Source organism: Syngnathoides biaculeatus, chromosome 20, assembly GCF_019802595.1.
Source record: "Syngnathoides biaculeatus isolate LvHL_M chromosome 20, ASM1980259v1, whole genome shotgun sequence".
In the NCBI taxonomy this organism is placed as follows: domain Eukaryota; kingdom Metazoa; phylum Chordata; class Actinopteri; order Syngnathiformes; family Syngnathidae; genus Syngnathoides; species Syngnathoides biaculeatus.
The window spans coordinates 13,989,971-14,017,935 of record NC_084659.1 but is presented as its reverse complement, the minus strand read 5'-3'; the positions used below and the strand labels follow the sequence as shown (position 1 = coordinate 14,017,935).

At 41.9% G+C, this 27,965-nt stretch overlaps 2 protein-coding genes across 4 annotated transcripts; both read left to right on the top strand.

The window, feature by feature from the left end:
* Window positions 1-1,712: 1,712 nt before the first annotated feature.
* On the top strand, window positions 1,713-9,384 carry pyroxd1 (pyridine nucleotide-disulphide oxidoreductase domain 1). Its single transcript, XM_061807417.1, has 13 exons — window positions 1,713-2,018; window positions 2,113-2,193; window positions 2,347-2,466; window positions 2,672-2,800; window positions 4,487-4,560; window positions 4,620-4,816; window positions 4,880-4,977; window positions 5,087-5,183; window positions 6,133-6,248; window positions 6,549-6,671; window positions 6,743-6,880; window positions 8,099-8,188; window positions 8,277-9,384. The coding sequence occupies exons 1-13, from the start codon at window positions 1,941-1,943 to the stop codon at window positions 8,433-8,435; spliced, it is 1,500 nt and encodes a 499-aa protein (XP_061663401.1). The 5' UTR covers window positions 1,713-1,940; the 3' UTR covers window positions 8,436-9,384.
* A 4,259-nt stretch (window positions 9,385-13,643) lies between these two features.
* etnk1 (ethanolamine kinase 1) lies at window positions 13,644-24,253 on the top strand. 3 transcript variants are annotated; one of them, XM_061806814.1, is made up of 8 exons: window positions 13,647-13,946; window positions 15,099-15,358; window positions 15,470-15,610; window positions 17,490-17,632; window positions 20,209-20,292; window positions 21,772-21,932; window positions 22,295-22,368; window positions 22,452-24,253. In XM_061806814.1, exons 1-8 carry the CDS (start codon window positions 13,800-13,802, stop codon window positions 22,522-22,524), a joined length of 1,083 nt encoding a protein of 360 aa, XP_061662798.1. In that variant the 5' UTR covers window positions 13,647-13,799; the 3' UTR covers window positions 22,525-24,253. The 3 variants fall into 3 exon arrangements, 1 of the variants encoding a protein (XP_061662798.1); XR_009792988.1 differs by lacking the exons at window positions 22,295-22,368; window positions 22,452-24,253 and adding an exon at window positions 19,100-19,162 and having other exon boundaries at window positions 13,644-13,946; window positions 17,490-18,164; window positions 21,772-21,826; XR_009792987.1 differs by lacking the exons at window positions 22,295-22,368; window positions 22,452-24,253 and adding an exon at window positions 19,100-19,162 and having other exon boundaries at window positions 13,644-13,946; window positions 17,490-18,281; window positions 21,772-21,826.
* Window positions 24,254-27,965: the final 3,712 nt, after the last annotated feature.

Below are 27,965 nucleotides of genomic sequence, written 5' to 3'. Positions count from 1 at the left end.
TATGGATTAGAGACGGTGGCTCTGAAGAAACAACAGGAAGCAGAACTTGAGGTAGCAGAAATTAAGATTTTGAGGTTCTCGCTCGGAGTGAGCAGCGAGGATAGGATTAGAAATGAGCTCATTAGAGGGACAGCCAAAGTTGGATGTTTTGGAGACAATGTTCCAGAGAACAGACTCAGATGGTTTGGACATGTTCAGAGGTGAGAGAGTCTGAGGATGGAGCTGCCAGCCAAAAGAGCGAGAGGAAGACCAAAGAAAAGGTTGATGGATGTTGTGAGGGAGGACATAAGGACAGTGGGTGTTCGGGAGGAAGACGCCCAAGATAGGCTGAGATGGAAACTGATGACTCGCTGTGGCGACCCCTAACGAAACAAGCCAAAAGGAAAAGAATAATAATAAGAAGAAGATAGACAGTTTTCTATCTATGTCTGTATTGTACTTACATTGTCATGCTATAGTTTTTGTGCAGTGGAATATTTTAGAAATGTTATCTTATTCAGATGAGATCATTATCCTGTCATTATTTCCCAATTAAAAATATGAGCCATAACCTGTTTCATAAAAATACACAGAAACAAGATATTCCTGCAGAAGCAATATTAGTTGAATTGAATATTATAATTGGTATGCTGTAGTACCTCCACTAAATTGCTTTGACCTTAAATTTTACAAATCAATTATATATAGGATTTGATTTTAATATGGATTCATTTTGATGATACCAGCCCAAAACAATGAGAAGAATCTGTGGATGTAGCAATAAAACTCAAATGGGCTGTTTTCATTAGGCATAACAGTTCAATATTTTGGATGGTTCTTTTTAACTGGGTTGCAATGGCAAAAAATAAATAAATAAATAAATAAAAAAATTCATTAACATCAAGAGGTGACTCATGTCCTGAATGCACAATAATATTGCACAACTATGAAATATCACATTACTTCCGGAAGTAGTTTATTCAGTTTGTCACGCCGCAATTTATCATAATGCAAAGTAAAGGAATGTGTTTTCTTCCTGATGGGGTTATTTAGGGGATCATAATGGCCATCAAGAGGGGAAATATGACGCACGGCATTAACCTGTGTTGGATTAACAGTGACCTGATCATCTCAGACACCGACATCGACGTGGTTGAAATGGACATAAAAGGCTTATGGGAAAAAAAAAAAATAGAACGAGTGCCACAGCTTTTGCTGATGAATTCAAAAAATACATTAAAAAATTACAGTGCAGCCATTATGGGTACTATGTAAATACTGGTTGATGACTTCATGCAAAAAATAAATGGCTACACTGTATATAAATGAAAAAAAAAAACTCACAAAAAAAAAACGCAAATTGCATTGCACTTGAGCTGCCATCCGATGTGGAGTTGTTTATATCACGGCGTTGATGTAGGCTGGTGGAAGTGTCATGTCTAATTCATGAACCGGCGGCCCCATTAATCTCTGACATTGCAGGTCCACTTGTCATCTCCATTCGAACAATAGGGGGGGGTGGCCATAATGCCAGGAATTATGCTCAAATTCAACAGAAGAACATATTTGAGTTTTGCTCGTATAAAAAAATGGATGGTTTGTAGCAAATAAATACTACCAATACTTTACTAAAATTTAAATGGATGAATTTGTAATTACTTTCAAAAACTCGCATAAAGACTATTTCCTTTCGCGTAAAGCCTTTCCTTTTCCTTTCCCGTAGTCTTCGTAAACGCCCTTGTCTGTTGCCGTAGTTCCTGTAAACACGGAAGTGAGTTTACCGTAACCCTAAAGCGCGCATATAGCAATCGACTGATTCGTCTAGTTTCTATAATAACTAATTACTCATTCATTTCAATTTAGTAGTTTCATCTTTTCACATTGAAGGACCTCGGGGGGTACTTTTGAAGCGTATTCTCGTGCCTTGAAAATGTGTTGCACCACGTTAGCTTAGCTTTACCATGACCGATAAAATACGGAAAACGTTCAAATTTGTCGTCGTCGGAGGTGGCATAGCGGGGGTGACGTGTGTTGAGCAGGTAAAAGAACAACACTATACCGCACTACACCCAAAATAACCCTGTAGTATTGCTCAGCCCGAGTTTTTTTTTTTGTGTGTATGCGTGTCGCCAGTTGTCATCTAGTTTCCCGTCAGGTGACGTCGCTCTGATTACCGCAGGCTCCCACATCAAGGCAGTGACAAACTACAAACAGGTCAGTCCACCCCCCAAAAAAGAGGAATTACTATTAAATCTTACTCAGACTACGAACAGACATACCCCCCCATTGATGAGCAACATTTTCAGTTAACCCAAAATCAACACCCCTCATCAAGCGACATTGAAATGCAAATTCTTGCTCTGAAAGGTGGCCAAGGTTCTGGAAGAGTTTGATGTGGAGGAGCAACCAACCAGTGTTCTGCAGGAGAAATTCCCCAACTTGACTGTCATTCCCTCTGCCGTCAAAGCACTGCACACACAATCACATGTAAGATTCTCACAGTATGAAAATGTACTCCAATTCTGTGAATGACGCTAATGTGCAAGCAAAAGTACAGCCACAATAATTGTAGAAATGCTTACATGGCGGGTGGATGGATGTTGATTGTTTATGAAATGCCTCCGCCTTGTGGATACGTGGCCACACTACATCAACAAAACAAAAAAATGATTATTTTTTTATTTATTTTTAGTTGGTCAAAACTGCAGATGGACACGTTTATGGGTACGAGATACTGTGCATCTGCAGCGGTGCCAGACCAAAGCTGCTATCCCCGGACAAACCATACGTGCTGGGACTTCGGGACACGGATAGCGCCCAGGTACACAACTCATTTTTCATAATTTTGATTTCATCTTTAATGTGTAGCTATTAAATTCCAAATGTGAACAAATAAGGTTTATCACCCTAATGACTGGTGGCAGATTATGCAAATTAAGCTACTATTTTATTAAAGTAATTATTTTTCCTCTTTTTGTTCTTTTCCTTTCGGCTTGTCCCGGTAGGGTTCGCCACAGGGTGTCATCTTTTTCCATCTAAGCCTATCTCGTCCATCTTCGTCTCTAACACCCACTGTCCTCATGTCCTCCCTCACAACATCCATCAACCTTTTTTTTTTTATCATTCTACCAATATACTCACGTCAAGCGAGAACCTCAGCATCTTCATTTCTGCCACCTCCATTTCTGCTTCCTGTTGTTTCTTCAGTGCCACCGTCTCAAATCCGTACATCATGGCCGGCCTCACCACTGTTTTATAAACTTTGCCCTTCAACCGACCGGGGACTCTTCTGTCACATAGACACATTTCACTGCAGATCACAATATCATCTACAAACATCATGGTCCAAAGGGATTCCAGTCTAACCTCATCTGTCAGCATATCCATCACTACAACAAACGGGAAGGGGCTCAGCGCGGATCCCTGATGCAGTCCCGCCTCCACCTTAAATTCTTCTGTCACGCCGACCGCACATCTAACCACAGTTCTGCTGCCCTCATACATGTCCTATGCTATTCTAACACATTTCTCCGCCACACCAGACTTGTATATGCAGTACCACAGTTCCTCTCTTAGTACTCTGTCATAGGCTTTCTCTAGATCAGGGGTGTCAAACTAATTTTTCTCGTGGGCCACATTGTTGTTCCAATTTCCCTCAGAGGGCCATGATGGCTGTGGCACAAAAATATTTCATTGTCTCATCATATTACATCATCAACTAATGAACTAGTTTTGGAATCAGAAATCAAGGGTAATGTGTTTTTCAACTCTTCACATTTTGTAACACAAAAATGCTTGCAATATCTCAACTTTATCATTTATGTCATCATATATGATAATTTGAAATTTTGGGACAGATTTTTACAAGAATCATCGAAATTGACACTCTAGATCAGTGATTCCCAAACAGTGTGCCGGGTTACATTCGTGTGCCGTGAGCACTCTTCAGGTGTGCCGTGGGAAGTTAGCCAATTTGATGTAATTGCTAAAATATATATATATATATATATTCCCAGAAATAATGTATCTTTATACATCTATTTATGCCAGTGAGGCACAATGACAGACAGAACAAAAAAATCCTCTTCTATTAGATGGCAGGAAGTACATACAGTAATTAATCGATCGATTTTTGGTGACATTTACTTTTGTTGGTGTGCCGTGGCTTTTTTCAATTGTAAAATATGTGCCTTGGCTCTATAAATGTTGGAAATCACTGCTCTAGATTTGGCTTCGCGGGCCACACAAAGTCATGTGGCGGGCCAGATCTGGCCCCCGGGCCTTGAGTTTGACACCTGTGCTCTAGATCCACAAAGACACAATGTAGCGCCTTCTGACCTTTTCTGTACTTTTCCACGAAAATAATGCATCTGTGGTAAAATTCCAGGGAAATATAGTTATGATATAAACCCCTAATATCGAGCAGAATATTTGATATATTGGAATTTTAATTATAAAATGTAACTTTTCCTTTGAACTCCCGCAGCAATGCTTTTGCTCGTTTCAGGAGTTTCAGAAGCGGTTAGCCAAAGCCAAGCGGATAATCGTGATCGGAAATGGAGGGATCGCCTTGGAGTTGGTGTGAGTACAAGACAAAATGTTGTCGCAAAATCGATCTTACTCAAACGCGTCATGCGCAGGTACGAGGTGGAGGGTTGCGAGGTGATCTGGGCCGTGAAGGACGACGCCATCGGAAACACCTTCTTCGACGCGGGAGCGGCGCAGTTCCTCGCCCCGTCGCTGGGCGCCGACAAACCGGAGCGAGCCGCTCCCTGCAAGAGGGCTCGCTACACCACGGAAGACCCGACAGCCGCCGAGGCTCAGACCTTCACGGCAGGTCTCGACCCTGAAGCGAACTTTTTTTTGTCATCCCGTTGCTCACCTGTGCCGTTGTTTCCAGATCGTCACACCAGAGGGCGCCGATCTGGTCCCACGGAGCCTGGCAGTGCACTCGGTCCAGACTGGCACCAGGGGCTGGTTCTCAAAGGAGCAGAGAGGGTCAGGACTTTTCCACAACTCTGTTATCGAATATAATCCAAAATTTTTGGGTGTTTATTTATGTTGGAAATAAAACCGTGCTGACCTTTTTTGTTCGTGTCGCAATCAGGCGTCCCGCAGAGTTTCAGTGGAATATCAGTGTGAGGTGGAACAGATCTTCAACTCTGAGGAGATGCTCCAATCCCAAACACACAGACCCGAAACTGGTGAGAACTAGATATACATTGGATATAAAAAGTCCACACACCCCTGTTCAACTGCCAGGTTCTTGTAGAAAACATAATTAAGAGAGAGACAAAGAAATATCATTTAAAAGCCTTTTCCAGCTCTATCATGACCTGCAAAAAAAACTAAATAAGTACCGTAATTCCCGGCCTATACAGCGCACCTGGTTACAAGCCTCAACGAGTACATTTGTAAAGTAAATAACATTTGGTACATGCATGCCCTGTAAAAGCCGCAAATGCCCACATTGAAACACTCGATATTTATGAAGAAAGACGGTACCCAGAAAGAGTTTAACGCTAGTGCGGCGCTAGTGTTATTGCTAACGCTGGCGCTAATGCTAGCGCCGTGCAAACGCTAACAGGGCTGGTTAAAATAAAACTTACCGCTAAATATCACTGAGACATGCCAGTAACACAGCAGCAACACGCTAGCGTAGCGCTAGCAGGACTGGTAAAAGTCACTTCCTCGGCACATATATTCCACCGGTCTAATTCTTCCCTTTTCCGCTCGAGTGCGCCCCTTGCGGGCATTAGAAAAACTGCACAAATTAGCCGCATCGCCGCATAAACCCCAAGGTTGAAAGCGTGTGAAAAAAATTGCGGTTTTTAGGCCGGAAATTACGGTAACTGAGCTAGTACTAGTATTATTATCAGTTTATTATTATTATAGTATTCGTATTATTAGTAGTGTGCACATCCTCTCGTAATTGAAGTTGTGGCTCTGTACAAGTTTCACAATTGCATTTAAACTCACGCTAAATGGGAGTTAGCACATAACTGGCCCCATCTTACATTGGAGAAGCATAAAAGTTTAGTACTGATTCCCTTCACGTGGCATTTAAACAGGGGTGTGTCGACTTTTTATAGCCACCGTCGATCATTGTTATACTTTATTTCCCCCTTTCCTCATGCTACTCTCCTCTGCCAGAGGGAACCTGGCCAGTTTATGTCCGGCTGACTAACGGCAAGACGGTTGGGTGCGATTTTGTCGTGAGCGCTACGGGTGTCACGCCCAACACGGAGCCATTTCTACTCGGCAACAATGTATGTAGACCGTATCTGCATTTGTAGCCACGTTACTATTTGTCACTCTTGCAAAATTGCTTTTGAAGCACCAAATAAAAAACACATTGTAAATTAAAGTCATACATTTGTATGTCAAATACGAGTACAGTGAAGGCCAGTCTTTATTGGAATGATTTTTCTGGCCACAAGATGGCACTAGAGGACAGCACCAATCACAAACATTCTTTTCTCAGAATGCCTCACATGTTTTCTTTTCTTTTTTAAACATAATACAAACGTAAAAATATATTACGCTACAACACGTTTATTCTTGTCAAGTTCGCGCTGGCAGATGACGGCGGCCTCCGAGTCGATGAGCGCATGGCGACGTCGGAACCGGACGTGTACGCCGCCGGAGACGTGTGCTCGGCGTGCTGGAAGCACAGCCCGCTGTGGCAACAGGTGAGGCGCCAGTGCCCCCGCGGAAACGACAGAACACTTTTGTATTTCGGGCTTTTGTGCTTTGGACGCAGATGCGTTTGTGGACGCAGGCTCGTCAGATGGGCTGGCACGCCGGCCGCTGCATGGCCGCGCGCGTCCTGTCCGAACCCATAGAGCTGGACTTCTGCTTCGAGCTCTTCTCTCACATCACTAAATTCTTCAACTACAAGGTACGTCATATTGAACGCGTGCCAGTGGATTTGCTTCCAAACAATAACTACCACAATTCCCGGCCTACCTTGCCCACGTGGTTATAAACCTCGCGACCACTGATCTAAAGAAATGACTGTGTAGCGTATACGTATCTAGCGGTGTGTTGATTGGTTGAAGCCAGTTGGCCGCCATCTTGGTCCTCCCAAAACGTGTGGAGGACACGCTTTACAGGTTGGATTATGGCGCGGTTTTTCTCAAAGTTTGGCATGTAGAATTAAAACTGGTCGTGTGAGCTTGACATTTTTTTTCAGTTCTGGTAACATGAAGGATTTTTAATTCGACTTGGTAAGCCAAAAAAGGCGAAGTGCAAATGAAAAACATAGAAACCTTACATATTTTTCTAGGGCCCGATTTCTGTGACATGTTAACTTTTCCCAAAATACGCTGTGAAGCACTATCATCATAACATAGCAAAAAAACTAACTTTTTTTTGTCGTAAAAACATTCAATTTTAAGTCAATCAGTTCGATATATTTTTGGAAATAAGGACACGCAATGAGAAAATACATGCTAAACGTTCATTTGTTGTCTCTGCGACGTCCTATTTCAGACAGAAAATTTAAACTTGTTTCCTCGCATTGTGAAATTCATCAAAAAATTCACAGAAAATATGTTTTCTTGCTTATCTACTGATGAAATTTGGGAAAATATTTACATCGGTTATTAGGTTACCGCCAATAAAGGTGAAGAGGCGAGGGAACAGTGAAACAACCGTAAACAAAATTTTGTTCAAGTAAATTTTGAAACAACAACAACCGTAAACAAAACTTTGTTCGAGTGAAGTAAGCTCAGAAAATTGAAAAAAAAAAAAAACATTACAAACAAACATTAACAGTGTCAAAGTAAATCTTTCTAACTTAACCTGTGGAGTATTTTCTCACAGCCACGAAACTGGCGATTAACGCACAGGTCGGCGTAGTTGTTTTGGGAGTATCACAATGGTGGATATCCGCTTCGGCGAATTCAGTTACGGTGGCCATGTCTTTTTTTTAGATCAGTGCTTGGTACACAGAAAGAGTTTAACGCTAGCGCCGCATAAAGGGTGTGAAAAAAGTCGCGGCTTGCAGGCCAGAAATTACGGTAATCATCATCAAAGCCTTCAAGGCCACATCACAAAGTGTTTTTGATCCCCCAGACGTGCCAGAAAAGAGTCATAATAGCGTACTTTCGTGTAGGTGGTGCTGCTCGGAAAGTTCAACGCGCAGGGCTTGGGGTCCGACTACGAGCTGCTGCTGCGCTGCACCAAAGGCCAGGAGTATGTCAAGGTGACACTATTAACCCAAACAGGACGTTGTTTGAAAACGTAGATCCGACCTAAGTCTTTACGCAGATGTCCCGCGTTTTGGTTTCCAGGTGGTTTTGCAAGGGGGCAGGATGGTCGGAGCAGTGCTGATCGGGGAAACCGACTTAGAGGAGACCTTTGAGAACCTCATCTTGAACCGGATGGATCTCACAGCGTACGGGGAAGACCTGCTGAACCCCGACGTTGATATAGAGGACTACTTTGATTGAGGCACAATTTATATATGACATAATAATGACTTGGCGGCTGGTAAAGCGATGGCCTCACAGTTCTGAGGTCCCGGGTTCGATCCCGGACCCGCCTGTGTGGAGCTTGGATATTCTTCCTGTGCCTGCGTGGGTTTTCTCCGGGCACTCCGGTTTCCTCCCACATCCCAAAAACATACATTAATTGGACACTCTAAATTGCCCCAGTTCAGGGTGTAGCACGCCTCTTGCCCGTCGACAGCTGGGATAGGCTCCAGCACTCCCGCCACCCTTGTGAGGATAAGCCGCGAAGAAAATGAATGGATGGATGGATGGATGGATAATGACTTGTGCCTTGGAAAAGCTCCTAGAAATGTCTTTTCTTTGACATGTTCCCCAAAATGATTTGAACCCGAAATCAAAATCAGCTGAGCTCATCTACTGCATGTCGTTAATGTGTAATAAATGAGTAATCCGTTTTAACTACAGATGCAAAACGGTGGAAAATTTCCAGTAGATTTCCAAGGGAAGCTTAGATGGGGGGGATTGTGGGAAATAACTGGAAACTCTTCGTGGGAATTAACTCGAGATTCAGGCATCAAGCATCAATATAAACATTTGAGTTTGTCATAAGCAGACATATAGTTTCCACATTTGAAAATTGAAAGACTTTTGCAACCCTAGTTTTATTGTCAAGCAGAAAAGTAGGTGACTCAGCTCACCTCTCCCTGCGTCTGTTTTTTTTTTTTTTTTTTTTTTTTTTTCTCGAAACACTTGAGTTGCTAAGTAGATCACATTTCAATCCAAATAGCTCCTCCTGCGCCTCAGCTGTCCTTGGACCAGTTGACGAGATTAAGTTCACATAGTGCTGCCCATTGTTTCCCAGGAAGTGTTGCGCTCAGGGATGTTTCTGTTTGGGTGGAAAAAAAAAATCCCCTGACAAGCTTGCTTTAAAAAAAAAAAAAAGACAAAATTCGAAGCGAAGTGGAAAGTTCAATTTATTTCTGCAATCCAAGTAAAGAAGTCACTTATAGCTTTTTCCACCTTTTGCCGTGTTTTGTTTGGGTGGTTTTGTTTTCTGGGTCAGCGGTTCACCAATTGGAACTTGCACACATTGATTGTGTGGCAACTCGCGAATTTCCGAGGTTGATAGCTTATCACTCCCAAAATGAATCATTGGACGTCTGAAGATTCAGGAGGGACAGTACCTTATCTACCGTAATTTCTGGCCTATAAGCTGTGACTTTTTTCACACGCTTTCAACCCTGCGGCTTATGCAGTGTTGCGGCTAATTTGTGCCTTTTTTTAATAGCTGCCGCAAGGGGGCACTCAAGCAGAAAAGGTAAGAGCGAGTGAGACCGGTGGAATATATGTGCCGAGGAAGTGACTTTTACCGGCCCTGTTACCGCTGCGCTAGCATCAGCGCTGTGCAAGCGTGTTGCCACTGTGTGACTGGCATGTCTCATTGATATTTACCGATATGCTTTATTTTAACTGGCCCTGTTAGCTAGCGTGAACGCCTAATGCTAACGCCACGCTAGTGTTAAACTCTTTATACTGTCTTTCTTTGTAAATATCAATGTTTCAATGTGGGAACTTGCGGCTTTTACAGGGTATGTGTGTACCAAATAGTATTTCTTGACTTTAACCGGCCTTGTTAGCGCTGCACTAGCATTAGCGCTGTGCTAGTCTCTTGCTGCTATGTTACTGCCATGTCTCTGTGGTTTTTACTGGGATGTTTTTTTTTTTAACCTGTTAGCAAGACACTAGCGTGTTGCTGCTATGTTACTGCAGCATCTCATTGACTTAGGTATGTTTTTTTTTTCTTTTGACCGGCCCTGTTAGTGCTGTGCTACCGTGTTGCTACTGTGTAGCTGCCGCAGCCGTTTTTTTCTTTTACTAGCCCTGTTCATGCTACCGTGCCGTTGCTATGTTAAGCTAAACTAAGGTATTAAAACTTTTAAAAAAAACTCTTTCTGTGTACCGTCTTTTTTGTGTAAATATCTCAATGTGGGTTTCAATATGGGCACTTGCGGCTTTTACACAGATGTCGCTTGTATATGTACCAAATGGTATTTCCTTTACAAATGTACTGGGTGAGGCTTACAATCAGGTGCGCCCTGTAGGCTGGAAATTACGGTACTAAATTTGTCAGCCCAAAGCAGTCCGTGTTGTGCCTCAGAGCACAAGACAGTGTTTGGACAACAAAGTAGGCTAATCACACAGCACTGTCACGAAGCGGATGACAGCCTATGAATGGGAATTACACCGGCAATAGGTTAAGCAGCTGGTTAATCTTGAATCTTGAATTTAATTGTCCTTGACGACGTCACAAAGGCCCGTGTGCCTCTGTTATCTGGTGAGGAGTCACATGTTTATCTTATTCTTATCCAGCTCGTGGAGCAGCAAAAAAGGGCCTTATTATGCTGCGCTCAGGAACAGGGCGTTCAGCTATGAAGAACATGCTGTTTCAGCTTTATGAGTTCGGGCAGAGAAGAATGTGTTGCTGTGAGGTTACGGCACTTGCGGATCCGGTCTGCTCATCGGATCCTCAGGCGCTGTCTTTTTTGGGTTGCCGTTTAGCCCGGATACACGGGGTCAAATCCGACCTGTTTACATTTGACAGCAGTAAAAGTGCACCAAATGCCTATTTTCCATCGTGAAATTGAACTTTTTTTCCCCCCTAAAGTGATAAGAAATACCCAAAATTGTACTGTACGACAACGTGGGTGTACAACGAGGCAGTCCCATGTGGAAGTAAATTCGTGCAACCAGCATTTTAATTTGAAACATAAAATTATCACATTTCCAACAGTTGCTACAATTCGCTGTCTAAAATGCACCGTCTGTGCCACCAGCCGGAACACCCAGCCAATCGCAGTTACGCTTTCTTCGTCACGTGACGTCACATACTAAGAAAGCGTAACTGGATTGACTGGGTGTTCGGTTTTGGCTTGAAGTAACCCTGTATGGAAGTAGACAAGTGCCACCGGGATTTGAATTTGAAATAGTATTTGAAATTAAAATTAAATTGAAAGGTTACGTGGATTTGAATTTTAAATTTTAAATTCAATAAATCACTGAAATTCAATAAGTCTCTGTCTGAAATTCAACTTTGTTGTTAAAATTCAGTTTCGTTGTTAAAATTCACTTTCGGTGTGAAGAAGACGGGGTTATAATGAAGTAGACAAGTGCCACCGGGAGTGGATTTGAATTTGAAATGTTAAATTCAATAATTCACTGTCTGAAATTCAACTTTGTTGTTAAAATGCAGTTTCGTTGTTATAATTAACTGTCTGAAATTCAACTTTGTTGTTAAAATTCAGTTTCGTTGTTAAAATTTACTTTCGGTGTTAAAATTCAGTTTTGTTGTTATAATTAACTGTCTGAAATTCAACTTTGTTGATAAAATTCAACTTTGTTGGTAAAATTCAACTTTGTTGTTAAAATTCAGTTTCGTTGTTAAAATTTAGTTTGGTTGTTATAATTCGCTGTCTGAAATTCAACTTCGTTGTTAAAATTGAGTTTCGTTGTTAAAATTCACTTTCGGTGTTAAAATTCTGTTTTGTTGTTATAATTCGCTGTCTGAAATTCAACTTCATTATTAATATTCAGTTTCGTTGGTAAAATTCTACTTCGTTGTTCAAATTCAGTTTCGTTGTTAAAATTCAGTTTTGATGTTATAATTCGCTGTCTGAAATTCAACTTCATTGTTAAAATTCAGTTTCATTGTTAAAATTCACGTTTGGTGTGAAGAAGACGGGGTTACCTGAGGTCACAGACACTGGCAAAGGAATTCAGAACCCAACACCCAGCAGTTAGCCAATGCTGTTACGCTTTCTTAGTCACGTGACATCCCTGTGGCGGTCATGGGAGATAGCTACACAGCACCCAGCCAATCGTAGTTACGCTTTCTTAGTCACGTAACGCTAACACAACGGTGAGTTCAATGCCTCTATTTTCCTGTAGTATGTTGTTAAAAAGGAGTGTAACACCATACAACTGAAAATTTGGCAACGGAGCGTAGTTATTTTCCCTACGGACATATTTCACAGCAATGCTGCTTCTCAGCTTCACGTTTGATCGAACTGCACAACATAAATAATGATGCGGTCGGTTTCGTGAAATGCAAAAGATGCGACGTGCTTAAATGATTCGTTTATAACAAATCCTATTTCAAATTCAAATCCCGTTGCCATTTGCCTACTTCCATACCCCTGCCTGGTGGCACAGACGGTTAATTTTAGACAGCAAATTGTAGCCGGTTGAATTGTCAACATTGAAAAGTTACACTGAAATACAACTATTGACATTTTTTTTTTATTTATCACTTTACATTTCAAATTGAAATCCTATTTCCCTTTTACATTTCAATTCCTGGCGACACAAATCTACATCCACAGTCCCAGTTCGAATTGAACACGTTTACAAAAATTATTTCCCTTGAACTGCACATGCCATGTGTATATTTTTATGGGACAGTGGTAATATTGTTCAAGATGACGCTTGGGAGAAACATGAGCCTGTTGACTTGAATTTGAAACTGCATAAGAACGATTATACACAGTAACCAAGAATCTTCAGAAACACACCGTTCACACCCTTCCCCTTTTCCGTGAAATGTTGTTTAATCATTAATCCAGTTTTTGCTTATGTCATAGGATATTAATACTCCGCTGTATTCTTGGCCCGTGTCGAATTTGACCCGGAACTTCCCATGTGTGCACAGGAAAATAAGCAGCGTGGAACGGGTTAAGAGTCTCGTCTATGACACACGAGACCGCTCGATCCATTTAGTTAAGTGGATTTGCCTTCTCCATGTCCGCCCACTTGACTCATACAACTCGCCAGCTGCCATTTAAAAACGTCCAGTTTGACGCACAGCTCAGCCCTTTGGCAGTATCCGGCGGATGTGACGTCATACACCATGAGACATGAATGGGTTGAAGTGCTGTGCGCTTGTGTATTAACACAAGGAGTGCCGATTAATGTTACGTAAAGCAAAACAAAACAACCCTATCTTTATGATTCATATAATAATTTCTGTCATCCATTTTTACAAATATATACTTTATTTGCGTTGAAAAGCACATAGTTGTGCTTTTAAACACGAGAGTTTCGGTCAATGTGACGGAAAAGGGTGTGAAGGTTTTCAGTCGGTGGCTCCTTTAAGAGAATCAAGCGCACCCAGTAGCATTCGTTTCCCGTCATGCACCAGGACAAGCTTTCTCCCGGGTGGGCGGGGGCATTAAGAGAGGCGTTGCAGCGTTCTGTCTCTTCACTTAGCTGAGATCATAGTAAGGCTGTCACGCGATTTTCTTAGATTACCCTCGTTTCTCGCTCTCAACCCTTCCTTGGGACGATAATATTACGAATAAAAACTGAAGTATGGCTAACTACATTCACGTACCCGAAGAGGCACCGGCTGTGCCCAAAATCGACGTGACAGTCGAGGAGAGAGACTACAGAACCGGCGCGTTGAAGCTGGTCAAGGAGCTGAGACCGAGCTGGAAACCATCCGAGGTCAAAATAAAGGTGGCGTTTATGGTTCTCTTTTATTTAAAAATCTAACATAAACGTTCTCGTTTCCCCCTCCTCTGTATTTGTAACGTAGCAAGCCTAATTTAAACCTCTCGGAGGGGTATTCAAGTTAGCGGAACGGCAAGAAACGACAGCTTCCTTATTTAAAATGGCCACTGGAGACACACAAGACCGCCAGTGTGTCACGCACGAGTTTAGGATTAATTATTACTATTATTGAGGGTTTTTATTGCAGCCGAGATGCGGTATTTTTCCTCTGCGTCACTTTCCAAGTCACGGGCGAAACACCGCGAGCTTTCGGCAGACGTCTCGAGCCATCGGGTTCCAGTGACTTATTTTATTTTGTGGTGTGGGGCAAAAAGTCGAACTACACACTACTAAAACAAAAAAATTCTGAAATGATTAATGAGCCTTCCGCTATACCTGATGTATAAACATACAAAGATGTTATTTTGGGGTGAATACATCATTTTAGCACAGACAAAATAAAACTGGGTTATTCAGTGTATGTGGAATTTTACGCTTTGCCTGAGCAAAACGTGAGCATTGTTATTTTTGTATAGGGAGGATTTAGTGCATGAGTGTATCTGTTGTGCCTGGAGCAGACAGTCAAGTTTGAGTAGACTATTTTCACACTTCCTCCTTTTTTTTCCTGCGAATCTCAGTTTTATTGGAATAAACAACCAGTTTCGGTTTCATATCCAGTGCTGTGCAAAAGTCTTGAGCACTTGTCTACAGCATTAATATTTTTGCTAAAACAACAACTCAAAAGGAGTCTAGGTGTTTTGTTTTGTTGTGGAGGCTGAGAGGTGTCAACACTGTTGGTCACGTGCACTGACCCGCTTTCCTCATCTTCATCAATGAGCGAGTGGAGAGGAAAAAAAAAAATAGAAAAGAGAGCTCAGCAAATGCCAGTCATTGCGTCCCGCGTGAAAATAAAATTCCTGTCATTCCCAGTCAATGCCTCATAGGGATAACAATTAGGGCTGGTATGTTGACACCCCGCCACAGCAGAGCTCGACCGAACGCTCTCAGCTTCAAAACAGAGGGGCTTGAAAAGAGTCCAGCATAGTTCAAGTTATGTAACACGCAAAAAAAAAAATGGAGACATGTTCATCATGGTTTCCCAACTCTTTGTTTTTGCAGTTTTTCACCGACGGCATCACCAATAAGCTACTCGGCTGCTACGTGGGCACGGTTATGCAAGACGTAGTCCTGGTCCGCATCTACGGGAACAAGACTGAGCTTTTGATCGACCGCGAGAACGAGGTGAAGAGCTTCCGAGTCCTGCACGCGCACCGCTGCGCCCCGCGCCTCTACTGCACCTTCAACAACGGCCTGTGCTATGAGTTCCTGCAAGGCACGGCGCTGGAGCCGGAGCACATCCGGAGCCAGCCCGTTTTCAGGTATCTCCGCTTTGCTTGGACTGCGAGCCTCTGTTTATCACAGGGGCTAGATTTCAGAGCCACAGTCCAGTTATTTTGGCATTCATGAAATCCCATTGTCTACTTTTCCAGGCTTATTGCCAGACAGCTCGCCAAGTATCACGCCATCCATGCTCACAATGGCTGGGTGCCCCAGTCGGACTTGTGGCTGAAGATGGGAAAGTACTTCTCGCTCATTCCAAAGTACTTCAGTGACCCTGAGAAGAATGCGAGGTGAGTGTTGGATTTGCTTAGCCACACTCACTTGCATTTCACATGCTCCATTGACACCCCGCCCCCCACACCCCCCTGTTATGAGGGATACATTCCGTACCCAGAATTTGTCATACAGAGAGAGACTATATATTTTTTTTCAAAATGTAGTTTGACTCCTCCTATACACTTTAATCACATTTAAGATATTTAAACACACTTACTAAACCCCACTTTTTAAAGAATTCTTCGGCTGTTTGCCCTCTCGCTTGCAAAGTTCTCCAAAAAAAGAGGCAAAGTGAGCTTGCTTCAAGTTAAAGTTTACTTTAGAGGTAACACATAAAACAGAAGAGACTTGAATTTTGTATTTTCAAAATAGTGAACCAAAGCAAACCATTAAGTTTGTATCACAAAAGTATAGTAGATTAACGCTGATATAATGTGTATTCATATGTGCTAACAATTAGCATACATGTTGCATTAATTCTAAATTTCAAACAGCTACGTCTTTAACACACACAAAGCAGCAACACAAGAAAACACCATGTACAATACTCACAGGCAAATATGTCACTTCCTCGGCACATATATTCCACTTTCCATTCTTACCTATTCCACTCGAGTACCCCCTTCCGGCCGTTAGAAAAAAATGCACAAATTAGCCGCATCACCGCATAAACCGCAGGGTTGAAAGCGTCTTGAAAAAAAGTTGCGGCTTGTAGGCCGGAAATTACAGTGATTGCTTAGTTTAAATGAGCTGATATTCACACTGAAAAAATGCAAGTAAATACACTTGTAATTATTTGAAATATTCAATTGTCTGGATTTGAAGCACCCACACACAAAGGTGCAATAATTTTACAGATAAAAGCACTCACATGTGGAAAGTCTAACTTTGATAATCGCTGTTACGTCACACAGATCAAGGCCACCTAAGGCCGGCGATGGAATTTAACGCAGTCTTGCATCTCCTGAGGCAGGGTGTTCAAATAATAATAATAGTAACAATATGAGTAAATCATCTTTGTCTCATGTTGTATTGTCCTATATATGTTTAAAAAATGCCAATTTAAAAATGACCACCGTAATTTCCGACCTATAAACCGCGACTTTTTTCCACACGCTTTCAACCCTGCGGTGATGCTGCTAATTTGTGCATTTTTTTTGTAACGGCCGCAAGGGAGCGCTCGACCAGAAAAGGTAAGAGTGAGACTGGTGGAATACATTTGCCGAGGGAGTGACTTTTACCGGTCCGGCCCTGTTAGCGCTGGGCTAGCGTATTACTGCTGTGCCTCAGTGATTTTTACAAATGTTTTTTTTTTAAACCGGCCCTCTTAGGGCGGTGTTAGCGTGGCGCTACAGTTAGCATTAAACTCTTTGTGTTGTCTTTCTTTGTAAATATCTTATGTTTCAATGTGGGCACTTGCGGCTTTTACACAGCTGCGGCGTATGTGTGTGCCAAATGGTATTTCCTTTACAAATGTACTCGGTGAGGCTTGTAACAAGGTGCGGTCTGTAGGCCGGGAATTTCGCTAATATCGACTGATTATTCACTCGGCCTGGATTAGGTCCACACGTCTAATTCAGTGAGAAACAGCATAAAAATGGAATTCCTTTTCAAAGGTAATAATCACTAATAACGTTTACTGACCAATTTTTAGCTACATTCAGTTAGGCAAATGAGTGTATACTGGTACATGCTCTGAGGCAGTTTATTTGAAAGTGCTGCTGGCAATAACAACTGTGTGTGTTCGCAGCAAAAGATCATTTCAAAACAAACAGTGACTTTGCAGGTGCTGCAACCTTGGAGAAGCCACATTGTAGCCCTAACTCAAGACAGGCTTTACCTTTGCCAATTTGTTAGCTACGTGTAACATGTCATTCCTCGCATATCCGCCAGGTTGAGCACGGAGGTGCCCAACCTACGTTGCCTCAGAGAAGAGCTCGTGTGGCTGCAGCAGAGCCTGTCGGTGCTGGGCTCCCCTGTGGTCCTGTGCCACAACGACCTGCTGTGCAAAAACATCATCTACAACCAGCAGGCCGGTAAGTCGTCCACCGCTTACGTCTCGCAATCGGCGTGTCTGTTTTTGTGGTGTGCGGAGTGCAGCCATTTTGCTCTTCCACCATTAACTGCTTCTCGACTCCCATCACCAAGCACATTTCACTCGGTGCCACTTGCTGTTTTTGAACTGGGCTGCGGTGACAGTAAAGGTGGTTTGGATGATATCCAAGCGAGCGAATGAACAATTGTCACATTTTCTTGGGTCAAAGTGCAGTCAAACCACCGTTATCAGCATCACACACTTCCACACGGCAAGTTTTGGTGGCCGTCATATTTGCTGGGCCGAGTGAGAAAGAGGTAACGCGTACGATGTGGGAGGGTTATGTAATGTGGGGCGGGGGGTTATATGAGCTGTCAGGCCCCTCGTCTGTCGGCGGCGAGGGGCGGGGCATTTCTCACAGCTCCTTGTGTCTAGCCTCTCTCCCATAGGAGGAACAGCCGAGGCTGCGCCTGCCCCTGGGGAGGCAAAGGAGAGCGGCAAACTTCGGCGCAGTCGCCTCGCGGGGGGCCCTCGTGTGTAGTCCGCCTAAACAGGATGAAGTCATGGCAGCCATGGCGCCCTCCAATGCTTCTCAGCCACAAGTTGTCCCCCCCCCTCACACTTTTATTACTAGGCTTCTTGTCATGCGGGTGATACCACCTTTTTTTCCATTTTTTTTTTTTTTTTTTTTTTTAATGATTAGTGGCGCCAATTACCAAGCTGAAACACGCTTCTGCAAAACATTTCAAACTGAAACAGGCCATTTCCAGAGTCAGTTTAATCATTGTAGAGTTAAATTCCACACCTCCAGAACCTTGTTTGAATCCACGGATTTGTCTGTCAAACAAGGGTGCATTGTTTCAGCAAAAACACGACATCGTGCGTTGCTAGGATCGGACCAGCACCCGAGCGCGGCACTTGGCATGAGTGAAAATGGATCATGTTGCATGCTTGCAGAATTGTGTTTCAGGCTTCAGTAAGTTGGGGCTTTGGACATTATTAGAGATAGCAAAAGGCATTTCTATTGTCTTTTTTTTTTTTTTTTTTTTAAAGTAGTGCACCACACCTACAAATGACTGAATCCTCTGTAGACTCCCACTCCAGTTCGGACCTCAAATTTGTGTTTTTGTTGTATTGGGAGAAATTCAATTCATTAGTTGCAACCTGCACATATTTCACACCAGGAAGCCTAAAAATGTGATCATTTTGTAGAAGCGTCAAAAGGGGTCACACGATTGGGTTCACAGTGGACCAATGAGACGGGAGCATTGGAGGGGTGTTTTTTTTTGGGTTTTTTTTGGATAAATGTCAAGTCGGGAAAGTGGGGTGATGGGTGGGGAGAGTGGGGGGGACAGCAGCACTGCCTGGGGTTTCAACATTCTGCAGGAAGGCTGCAAGGCAAATATGTCAGTGAGCGAGTGAGCAAGTCTGAAAGATGTTTGCCCCAACCTTTTCATCTGCTGCACAGGGGGGCTATAGCCACTGCCTGGAGGTGTTCAGTTGTGTCCCGCTAGGACCCACACTCCACCTGGTAACCCACCTCAAAGTGTCTTTCTCTGTAGTCCAGCACCACCTCAGAAAACAAGCAAGCAACAAAAAACCCCAAAATTAATTTTCCATGTCAGGACAAAGAAATTACAAGTCCCATTCATTTGGCTTCAATGCATTCCTACAATTTTCCAGCAACATTGAAACAATTCTTTCACAACTGGGCATGTCAAAGCAAGGGTTTGTATTTTGAGATCAACTTTATGACTGAATGTTTTCGTTTTGTGTTCATCATTAATGCATGCATCCATATAAGACTCATATCACCTGAGCCAAACACCGCATTTCTTCTTCCTCCAAATGAAGTTCCATACAGACTAATAATACAAGTACAATAGAAAGACAAATAGCTGACATCTGCATGAACCTTTTAGCCATAGTGTTATGTAACAGCGCTTGGCCCAGAGGGCAGGACTCTGGCTGCTTTAACGTCGACATTTTTATTGCATCTCCTCCAAAACTCTTTTTTTCTTTTTAGGTGTTATACCCTCTTCCTTTCTACTCCACCACGTATTACTGCCCGCTTGCTGCCACATTCTTGTCAAACTGGTCTTGTCTTCTTTGCATGTTATCAAAAAAAAAAAAAAAAAACTCATTCCTCTTTCCTTCCTTTTCCTCTTTAACTTTGGTGCGTGACTTTTTTGTGCTGACTTTGTGCATTTTCTCCCCTGCAAGTGTATCACAGCTGTCACTTGTGAGCTGATAACTAAGTTTGGGGGCCATTGCCCTTGTAAAAAAAGACAACCAGTTGCCTTTAAAAAAAAAATATATATATATATATATATATATAAACTAGCCATGCTCACACTAAAGCTTCTCAAAATGCAAACTCTTCCTTGACCTTCCCCATCCCCTTCGAGAGGTGATTTTTCTGGCTGGTCCGTTTTGGACAGGAAACAAGCCAATTGACAGTCGTGATATTCTGAGTTATCAAAGGGACAAAAAAAAATACTTGGAAAAAAAAAAACCACATGATTTTTTTTAGTGTTTCCCATATCTCTGTCTAAACAGCTCCACTTCTCCTTTCAGGGAATGTAAAGTTCATTGACTACGAGTACGCCGGCTACAATTACCAGGCCTTCGACATTGGGAATCACTTCAATGAGTTTGCCGGTAAGCATAGTACAGAATACGATACGACGGTGGTTCTCAAAAATTTTACCCTACGTACCACTTAAAAAAAATAAAACAAATAAATCTTAGCTCTACCACCGTCGTTACCGATATTAAAATGCAGTTGTGGACGTGATGTTAGGCACAGTTTGAACTGTAATACTGCGGTGAACTGTCGGAAAACATCAAATTCTACTTAGATGATGATTCAGTTCAAGTGTTATTTGCTAAATGAATCGCGTTTCAAAATAAATGTTTGAATGTAGTAGTTCTATAAGATTGAATGCAAATGTATTGTACGGTAATCGATGATATAGAGCTCGTGCACGTGACGTCACCATTTTCATGCGCCATATTGCCGGTCAAACATAGATGCTGGACGTTGTGGGAGACATTGAACCGGAAGAGAATATTTACGATACCCGATACCTGTTGTGCTGTTTGTTGTCACAACAAGACGAGACAGATATTCAAAGAGATCATTCTATGGAATATCAGCTAAAAAGACCAGAAAATATCGATAAAAATACACACACGCCTGGGTAGCGATCGCTTCATTTCACGTAGGAGTTATTCTTCTCAATCTCAAATTACCAAAAAATATTTAGAATGCCAAGTTGGCTCATTTGACAACAATGCATGTTAAAAAAGAAAACCTGTCGCAGAGGTTTACGGAGGTTAAGTGTGGCTGCAATCGCTTCCGTGTACGTTCCATGGAGATGACTGTCGTCTTTTTCTTTTCTTTCCAATCATAATGATTGCGAGTTTGTGTAAAACCAGGAGTTATTTATTTTAATATTGATATTTGTATTGAATAATAGCTGAAAAGATTGATGGATTCCGGCAAAGGTTAACGTGTCGCCGAACACAACTTCCGCGTTCACGAGCCGCCAAAACTATCACTATGTGGGATTTATTCCTGATGAGAACAGATCCAGCAACAAAGTATTTGTATGCGTCCAGACTTTTATACACTTTCAAACTTTTCCGTGTAAATCTTTACGACTTACTCACCAGATTCATGTGTAGATCCAGTTGTCCAAGACAAGTGGAAGCGAATTAATAGTCCAGTTTCTCATCAGCAAAAACATCGATTTTGGCATTAAATACGGGTCCTCTATGGCGAGTTTTCCAATTTTTCCACGTACGTTTGTTTATTTTCACCTTCTAAATGTCTGACGGTATTGGACAAGACTCTGGAGGTCGTCCTACAGGACATATTTCCGTGTCGTCTCCAACCGATTTAACATTGAGCAATGCTTAGCTTGACCGGCAATGTGGTGGAATAAACAAAAGTCACGTGATTTTATGACATAGATGCACAAGCTCTATTATACTGGGTTGATCCAAAAAAAGTTTATTAAGACACTGAAACATGCACAGTTTGAAGATTGAATTTAGTGAAACCATCCTTTTGAGAATCACTGAAATCAAAGATGAATTTGTGAAGGGTTAACTGTCATTTGTTTTACTCGCCAGGTTTGAACGAAGTAGATTACAGCCACTACCCAGCGAGGCCCTTTCAGCTGCAGTGGCTTCGCTCGTACCTGGAAGCCTACAAGGGGCACAAAGGTCTGAGCAGCGAGGTGACTGACAGAGAAGTGGAGATGCTCTACGTGCAAGTCAACAAATTTGCCCTGGTAAGTGCTTTTATTGCTGCATCGAGCCCCCCTGCCCCTTTGGTGCCGCTTGTGCGATGAAGGCCACGCGCCATTACTTTTCATGTCCTACTTTAATGGCAGGTTAAAAGGTAACTTGTGGTTTATTTCATCTCTGATCATCTTGTTACAACACACACACACATGCGCAGTTACCTGTAATGGAGCGCAAGGACGACGACTAATGGATCGATTGAGTTTCATGTGTTTGTTGTGGTTGCCGTGGTGACTTTAATTCCCTTGTTCAGCGCTCAGTCTCAGAAGGGAAAGCAATACAAAGCACAAGCAACGCTGGGTTTGAGCCTGAATCCTTTGTCACTTTGCTTTGCCTTCTCTTCTCGCAGGCATCACATTTCTTCTGGGCTCTCTGGGCTCTGATTCAGGCCAAATTCTCCACCATCGACTTCGACTTCTTGGAGTAAGTCGCGTTCCAATAATGAAACTACATGTGACTGCTTTTGTCAAGATCTGATTTGACGTTCATCCGTTTTGTCCTTCAAGGTACGCAGTGCTGCGTTTCAACCAGTACTTCAGGATGAAACCCGAGGTGGCTGTGTTGAGCCTACCAGAATAAAACCCCCACCCAACCCCAAGCCCGCCGCTCTTCTTCCTCCTGCTCTTCCTCTGGCCTCCATGCCCTGCTCAGTGCCTCTCTGACTACAGACATAGAGCGCCCTCTAGGGGCACGTGCCGGGAAGACCTTTGTTCAGTGCCTGGTGCAAGGTGGCACAATCATTTACCCACCCACCTGCGAGTTATGTTTAAAAAAAAAAAAAAATGGAGTGCATGTACTGACTGAACAGCCTAGGCATTGTGACACATTGCGTGGCTATTTCAAATCGCACATTTAAGGCGCACTGAATAAGAGATGGGAGCTAAACACTAATCTGATTGTTTGGAGACTCCACCAAGTCACTTCCATGGAAACCCCCCCCCCCCCCACTCCTCCCCCAGAGAGGCAACCGAACCACCAAGATCAAGCAACACGCACTTAGTGTGCTTTGCCCAGGAAGTGAGAGTCACGACATACTGAACGGCCGAGAAACGCCTGGCATGCTTTTGTTTTTGAAACCCTTATTTTTGGTTCCAGCATGCTGCGCACGACTGATGCGCCAGAATAGCCATGCAGTCAGGGCGCGCGCGCGTGTGTGTGTTTTTCAGTGTGTTCGTTGAGGGTCAAAACAAGAGTCGGCGTAGGCGGAATCTCTTGGCAAAACAAAGTGGCCGTTTTCGCATTCCATCCTCATCGTGCCGCTCGGCTTTCCTTTGACGCGGGAGCATTAAGACGAGACCAAAACCGCTTGACTTGTAGGAAACGTTGAAATGCGGACAGCGCAAAAGTTGTGACGGTGACGTCCGTCATCTGCAAAGTGCTACTCAGTGCTGTCGAGTAAGACAAAATGGCTGCTGTTGACACGCTGACCAAGAGGCAAAGTATGTCGAAGGAGGCCTTTGGAAATACTAAATGATAATCCATGTTACCTTCAATGAGCCGGCGCCAAAGTTGAGCTTTCCTTTTGTAAATATTGCACGGTAAACGTTTGAAGGATTCTGAAAATGAGATTGGACACCTACAGTCAGAAGCCACTGCAAAATGACCATGAATAGCTCTTTATAGGTACAATATATGTAAGTATGAAAATATAAAAAACAAACAAAAAAAAAAAAAAGATCGGATGTCTTTTTTGGTCTGATTCTTTCTAGAAGTGTCAAACGTTGCAATAAGTTGAGCTTTTACAAGATAAAACAGCTTCCTGAGCAATTGAAATGTGTAAATGCAAATTGTTAATATTAAGATGCTTGCACCCCCCCCCTCCATATGTCAATGCACTGTTCATTCTTCTCAGCTGACAAGTAGTTGCTGAAATGTTTGTTCGCCAGTGTGCTCTTATTTGTACTTGTCAGAATTGAGAAACAAGGTCCATCGTTCGCGCCAACAAGTAGAGGGGCAGCAGACTATTAATGTGAAGTCAGCAATCCACGCACATAAGCTTTTGAAATGTGAAAATGTCGCGTTAAAAAGAGGGCAGTTTACATCACGTCACTGTCAGATTTTGGGAACTGTGGTCGAAAAGCCATCTCAAAAGGTGGGCTTCGTAGTTTTGTGACTTTTTCGCTCCATGTTTTCTGTGGCCATTGCAGTATATTGTTTATAATGTACAGGAAACAAATGCAATATGTTTTTTTTTTTTCTTTTTTTTTTTTAAATGAAGTCATCTGGAAAGCGAGTAGAAGTAACATGTAAGTTGACTTGAAATACTGTAAACAAAACTAAAAAAATAAAATATTTACTCTTATATCCACTTTGTGCTTCTTGAGATTTTTCATAACATACATATTGCTGCTGATAGTGGTAATTTTGGTAGCTCTGATGAAGTGTGTGTACAGTGCATTGCTGGAGAAGGGGGGGGGGGGAACTGTAATTACTCAATCGTTCCTCCAGGGGGCATCATCCAGGAGCTTTTGAAAGGGGGGAAAAATGAGCAACAAGACCAGCAGAGCTTTGGAAACAAATAATGAGCCATTTAGTGCACAAATTTGTTTATCTAATCATAACGTTATGCCCCAAACACAGCAAAATATATGATTTGAAGTTGCAAGATGCATCAAATTATAATATATCTGATTATCTGTTTTGCCGGAAAACATGGCAGATTACAAAACAATAATTTTGCAAAAATATTGCTGGCGAAATGGTCCTCTAATTCTCAAATGACAAATGAGTACATGTATATATGATAATCCGTGTGTGTGTGTGTCTATTATATTTGTTCAGACTTAGATGATATAACTGTACTGCACTAGATTTTTCCATTGTCTCGTAATGAATAAAGAGGGTGCGTGGAAAATACATTTACATTGTGCCGTCCTGTGAGCTAAATTAAAAAACTTATCAGCTACGTCTCATCATTTTCAAGTAACAATGTAAGACCTACTTTTTTTTTTTGTCTTTTTCAAGCCAACAGTCTAATATATTCAAACAATTATAATGGCTGACTGTAATTCAGTTATCTCCCCCACTCCACACATCCGCACAAATAACACAATAATTAAAAAGACAATCCAATATCTTTTCACCCTGACTTGTTCTTGTGAAAAACTCATCCCTGAACTGTTTTCCTGGAGTACGTGACAAGTCATCTCATTCAAATTTATGAAATAGTTTTGAACTACTTTTGGAATCCGAAATGAGGTTTTTCGGGTTTTTCAACTATTGCTGTTTGGCAGTAGAAAAAAAATATGCTTGGAATATCTCAGCATTATCATTTATGATGTGACAAGTTGAAATTTTGGTACAGATTTCATAAAAAATTATGGAAGTTGATGCAGATGATTTGCCTTTGCGGGCCACATACAATCATGCAGCGGGACGGATCTGGGCCCCCCGGCCTCGGGTTTGACACTGCGATTTAGTCAATGCCACCACACTTAAATTGTACAGCCGGGGTCACGACCCTTGTCCTGCATGCTTCTTCTCGTGTCCTATCTTGTCATATGCATCCCTCACAGGGCGTCATGCTACAGCCCCATGCAACAGCCATATTTAATATTTCCCTGTTGTAAATATGTAACCATTTACTTTTCTCATTCCTGTTACAATTAGCGCTTTGTTTTTTTTATCCTCGTTCCTCCCGCCCTCATTAAAACTTTGCTCTGATTGACTCTGATTCTCAATGAACTTCAATTATAAAACTGTACTAAGAAACCGCAGAGGAAGCTAAAAACTACATTGTCACACTGAAAGTGTTCCGTCATAAAAGGGATACAGAACCTCGGTTCTGCTTGACCTAACAGCCGAAGAGGACCCCAAATAAAAAAAACAACAAAAACCCCCCAATAATAATTAAAAAGTAAATCTGCCTTTTAATTTTAACACATTTTCCCCCTTTTGATTTTTTTTAAACATTTTGGGGGTGATTCGCACCAAGCGAGTAACCCAATTTGGATTGTTGCTCATTTGCCATTGTGACGTCGACACCTGCGTCAACAACAGCGGAATTGAGGAGCTCCGAAAATAACAATTGTTTTCAAAGATTACGTTGAGCGTTGGAGACGACAATAACAACAACAACAATGTCGAACTGTTAGTCCGCCACTCCATAACTAGCAGGTAAGATAATTTTAACAGCTTAACTAGCTCGTCAAACATTGACTTCTAGAGACTAGTTTGGAACCTTTAAAAATAAATCGTTATTGGTGAATATTTGAGTACAACTAAGTAACGTAACTAGTTGGATTCGATGGTTTATGATAACCGACCGAATTTTTAATTTGGGTTAAAACAGGAAAGCAAAAATTTTCGTTTTTTTGCCAATCATTTTACTAATGAGGCGCAGTCGTGTGCACGCTTGGGCAAGAAGTAGCGTTTAAAATATTGTTCTAAACGCTGAATGCAGGGGGAAAAAGTGCTTTGAATTGTGACAAAAATCAAAGAAAGTTAAAAAAAAAAAGATGAATAAAATTTGCAACTTAACTTTTAATCGACTGACAATTGTCCATAGTCAGTGTTTTGAAATAAACTCCCCTGAGTTATGTTTGAGGGCACAGGGCGAATGCAAACTTTCTTCACATAAAACCACATTAAAAAATTAAATATGATTCTTTTTTTTATTCTCCATTAGCTCATTAGGCCACGTCTGGTTATATTTGGCCAACAGAAAACACATTTGGGCTTTTGTTTAACGGCCTTCTCTTATGTATGCAAATTACGCAGCATAGTTTGTTCAGGAATAAAGTTGAGTTCAATTTGAGTTTGAAATACAACTATAGATCAACTCTGTTTAATAGATTAAATGCCATCATAAGTCTCAGTTGTTGTTTCCTTAACTTTTACAAGGCATGAATGCATTTTTTTTTAATGCTGGGTAACAAAAACATTTTATGACTACTCCAGTTTATGTTGCAACTGGAACAAGATTGTATGACTTGTCTGGTTCACTGATCTAAAATAAAAAAAATTGACTGGATGGATCATTGGCCACCAAAAATGAAGTCGCCATCCGCCATCTTGATACTCCCAAAATAACCACGCCTGTGCAGCGACAGCGACTAATTGTGTTAATCGCCAGTTTCGTGGCTGTGCGAAAACATTCCACAGGCAAGTTAGAAAGATTGACTTTGACAGTGTTAAAGTTTGTTTGTAAAGGTTTTCTTTTTATTTTCTGATGAGCTGAATTCACTTGAACAAACTTTTGTTTACGGTTGTTGTTGTTCACTGTTTGCTATTCACCTTTATAGGCCGATGGTTTTTCACGAAAAGCGATATTTTCCAAAACTTCATCAGTGGATAAGCAAGAAAACACATTTTCTGTGAAATTTTTGATGAATTTCAAAATCCATAACTCTGTAAATTGAATTTGTATTTCAAATGTTAGGAAAAAAAGTTTAAATGTCCTGTCTGAAATAAGACGTCGCAGAGACAACAAATGAACAATGTGTTTAGCATCTGTTTTCCCTTTGCGAGTCCTTATTTCCAAAAATATATATGATTGACTTCAAATTTAATGTTTTTATGACAAAAAAATGCTTAGTTTTTCGGTATGTTATGATTATAGTGCATCACAGCGTATTTTGGGAAAGTTAACATGTCACGGAAATTGGGCCCTAGGTAATATGCAAGGTTTTTTGGTAGTCACGGTGTTCTATGTCATTTCTTTGCACTTCGCCTTTTTTGGCTTACCAAGTCGAATTAAAAATCCTTCATGTTACCAGAACTGAACAAATGTCAAGCTCACACGACCAGTTTTAATTCTACATGCCAAACTTTGAGGAAAACCCCGCCACAATCAAACCTGTAAACCGTGTCCTCCACACGTTTTGGGAGTACGAAGATGGCGGCCAACTGGCTTCAATCATTCGACATACCGCTTGATGTGTATGCGCTATCCGGTCTTTTTTTTTTTTTTTTTTTTTTTTAGATCAGTGGTCTGGATCTGCTGGAAATGTTGTGGTAACTCGACTTTATTTGGGTCTTTCTTAAGACTTGCATAAGTCAATTAGCAGCTCCGTGGCTCG

What these genes read in the sequence shown, in the direction of transcription:
- pyroxd1 (XM_061807417.1), top strand. Translation starts at nt 1,941, where the DNA reads ATGACCGATAAAATACGGAAAACGTTCAAATTTGTCGTCGTCGGAGGT. An exon ending in CATTTCTACTCGGCAACAAT is followed by an intron (nt 6,249 to 6,548) that starts GTATGTAGACCG and finishes ATTCTTGTCAAG; the next exon opens with TTCGCGCTGGCAGATGACGG. An exon ending in CTAAATTCTTCAACTACAAG is followed by an intron (nt 6,881 to 8,098) that starts GTACGTCATATT and finishes ACTTTCGTGTAG; the next exon opens with GTGGTGCTGCTCGGAAAGTT.
- etnk1 (XM_061806814.1), top strand. Translation starts at nt 13,800, where the DNA reads ATGGCTAACTACATTCACGTACCCGAAGAGGCACCGGCTGTGCCCAAA. An exon ending in GACCCTGAGAAGAATGCGAG is followed by an intron (nt 15,611 to 17,489) that starts GTGAGTGTTGGA and finishes CATATCCGCCAG; the next exon opens with GTTGAGCACGGAGGTGCCCA. An exon ending in CATCTACAACCAGCAGGCCG is followed by an intron (nt 17,633 to 20,208) that starts GTAAGTCGTCCA and finishes TTCTCCTTTCAG; the next exon opens with GGAATGTAAAGTTCATTGAC.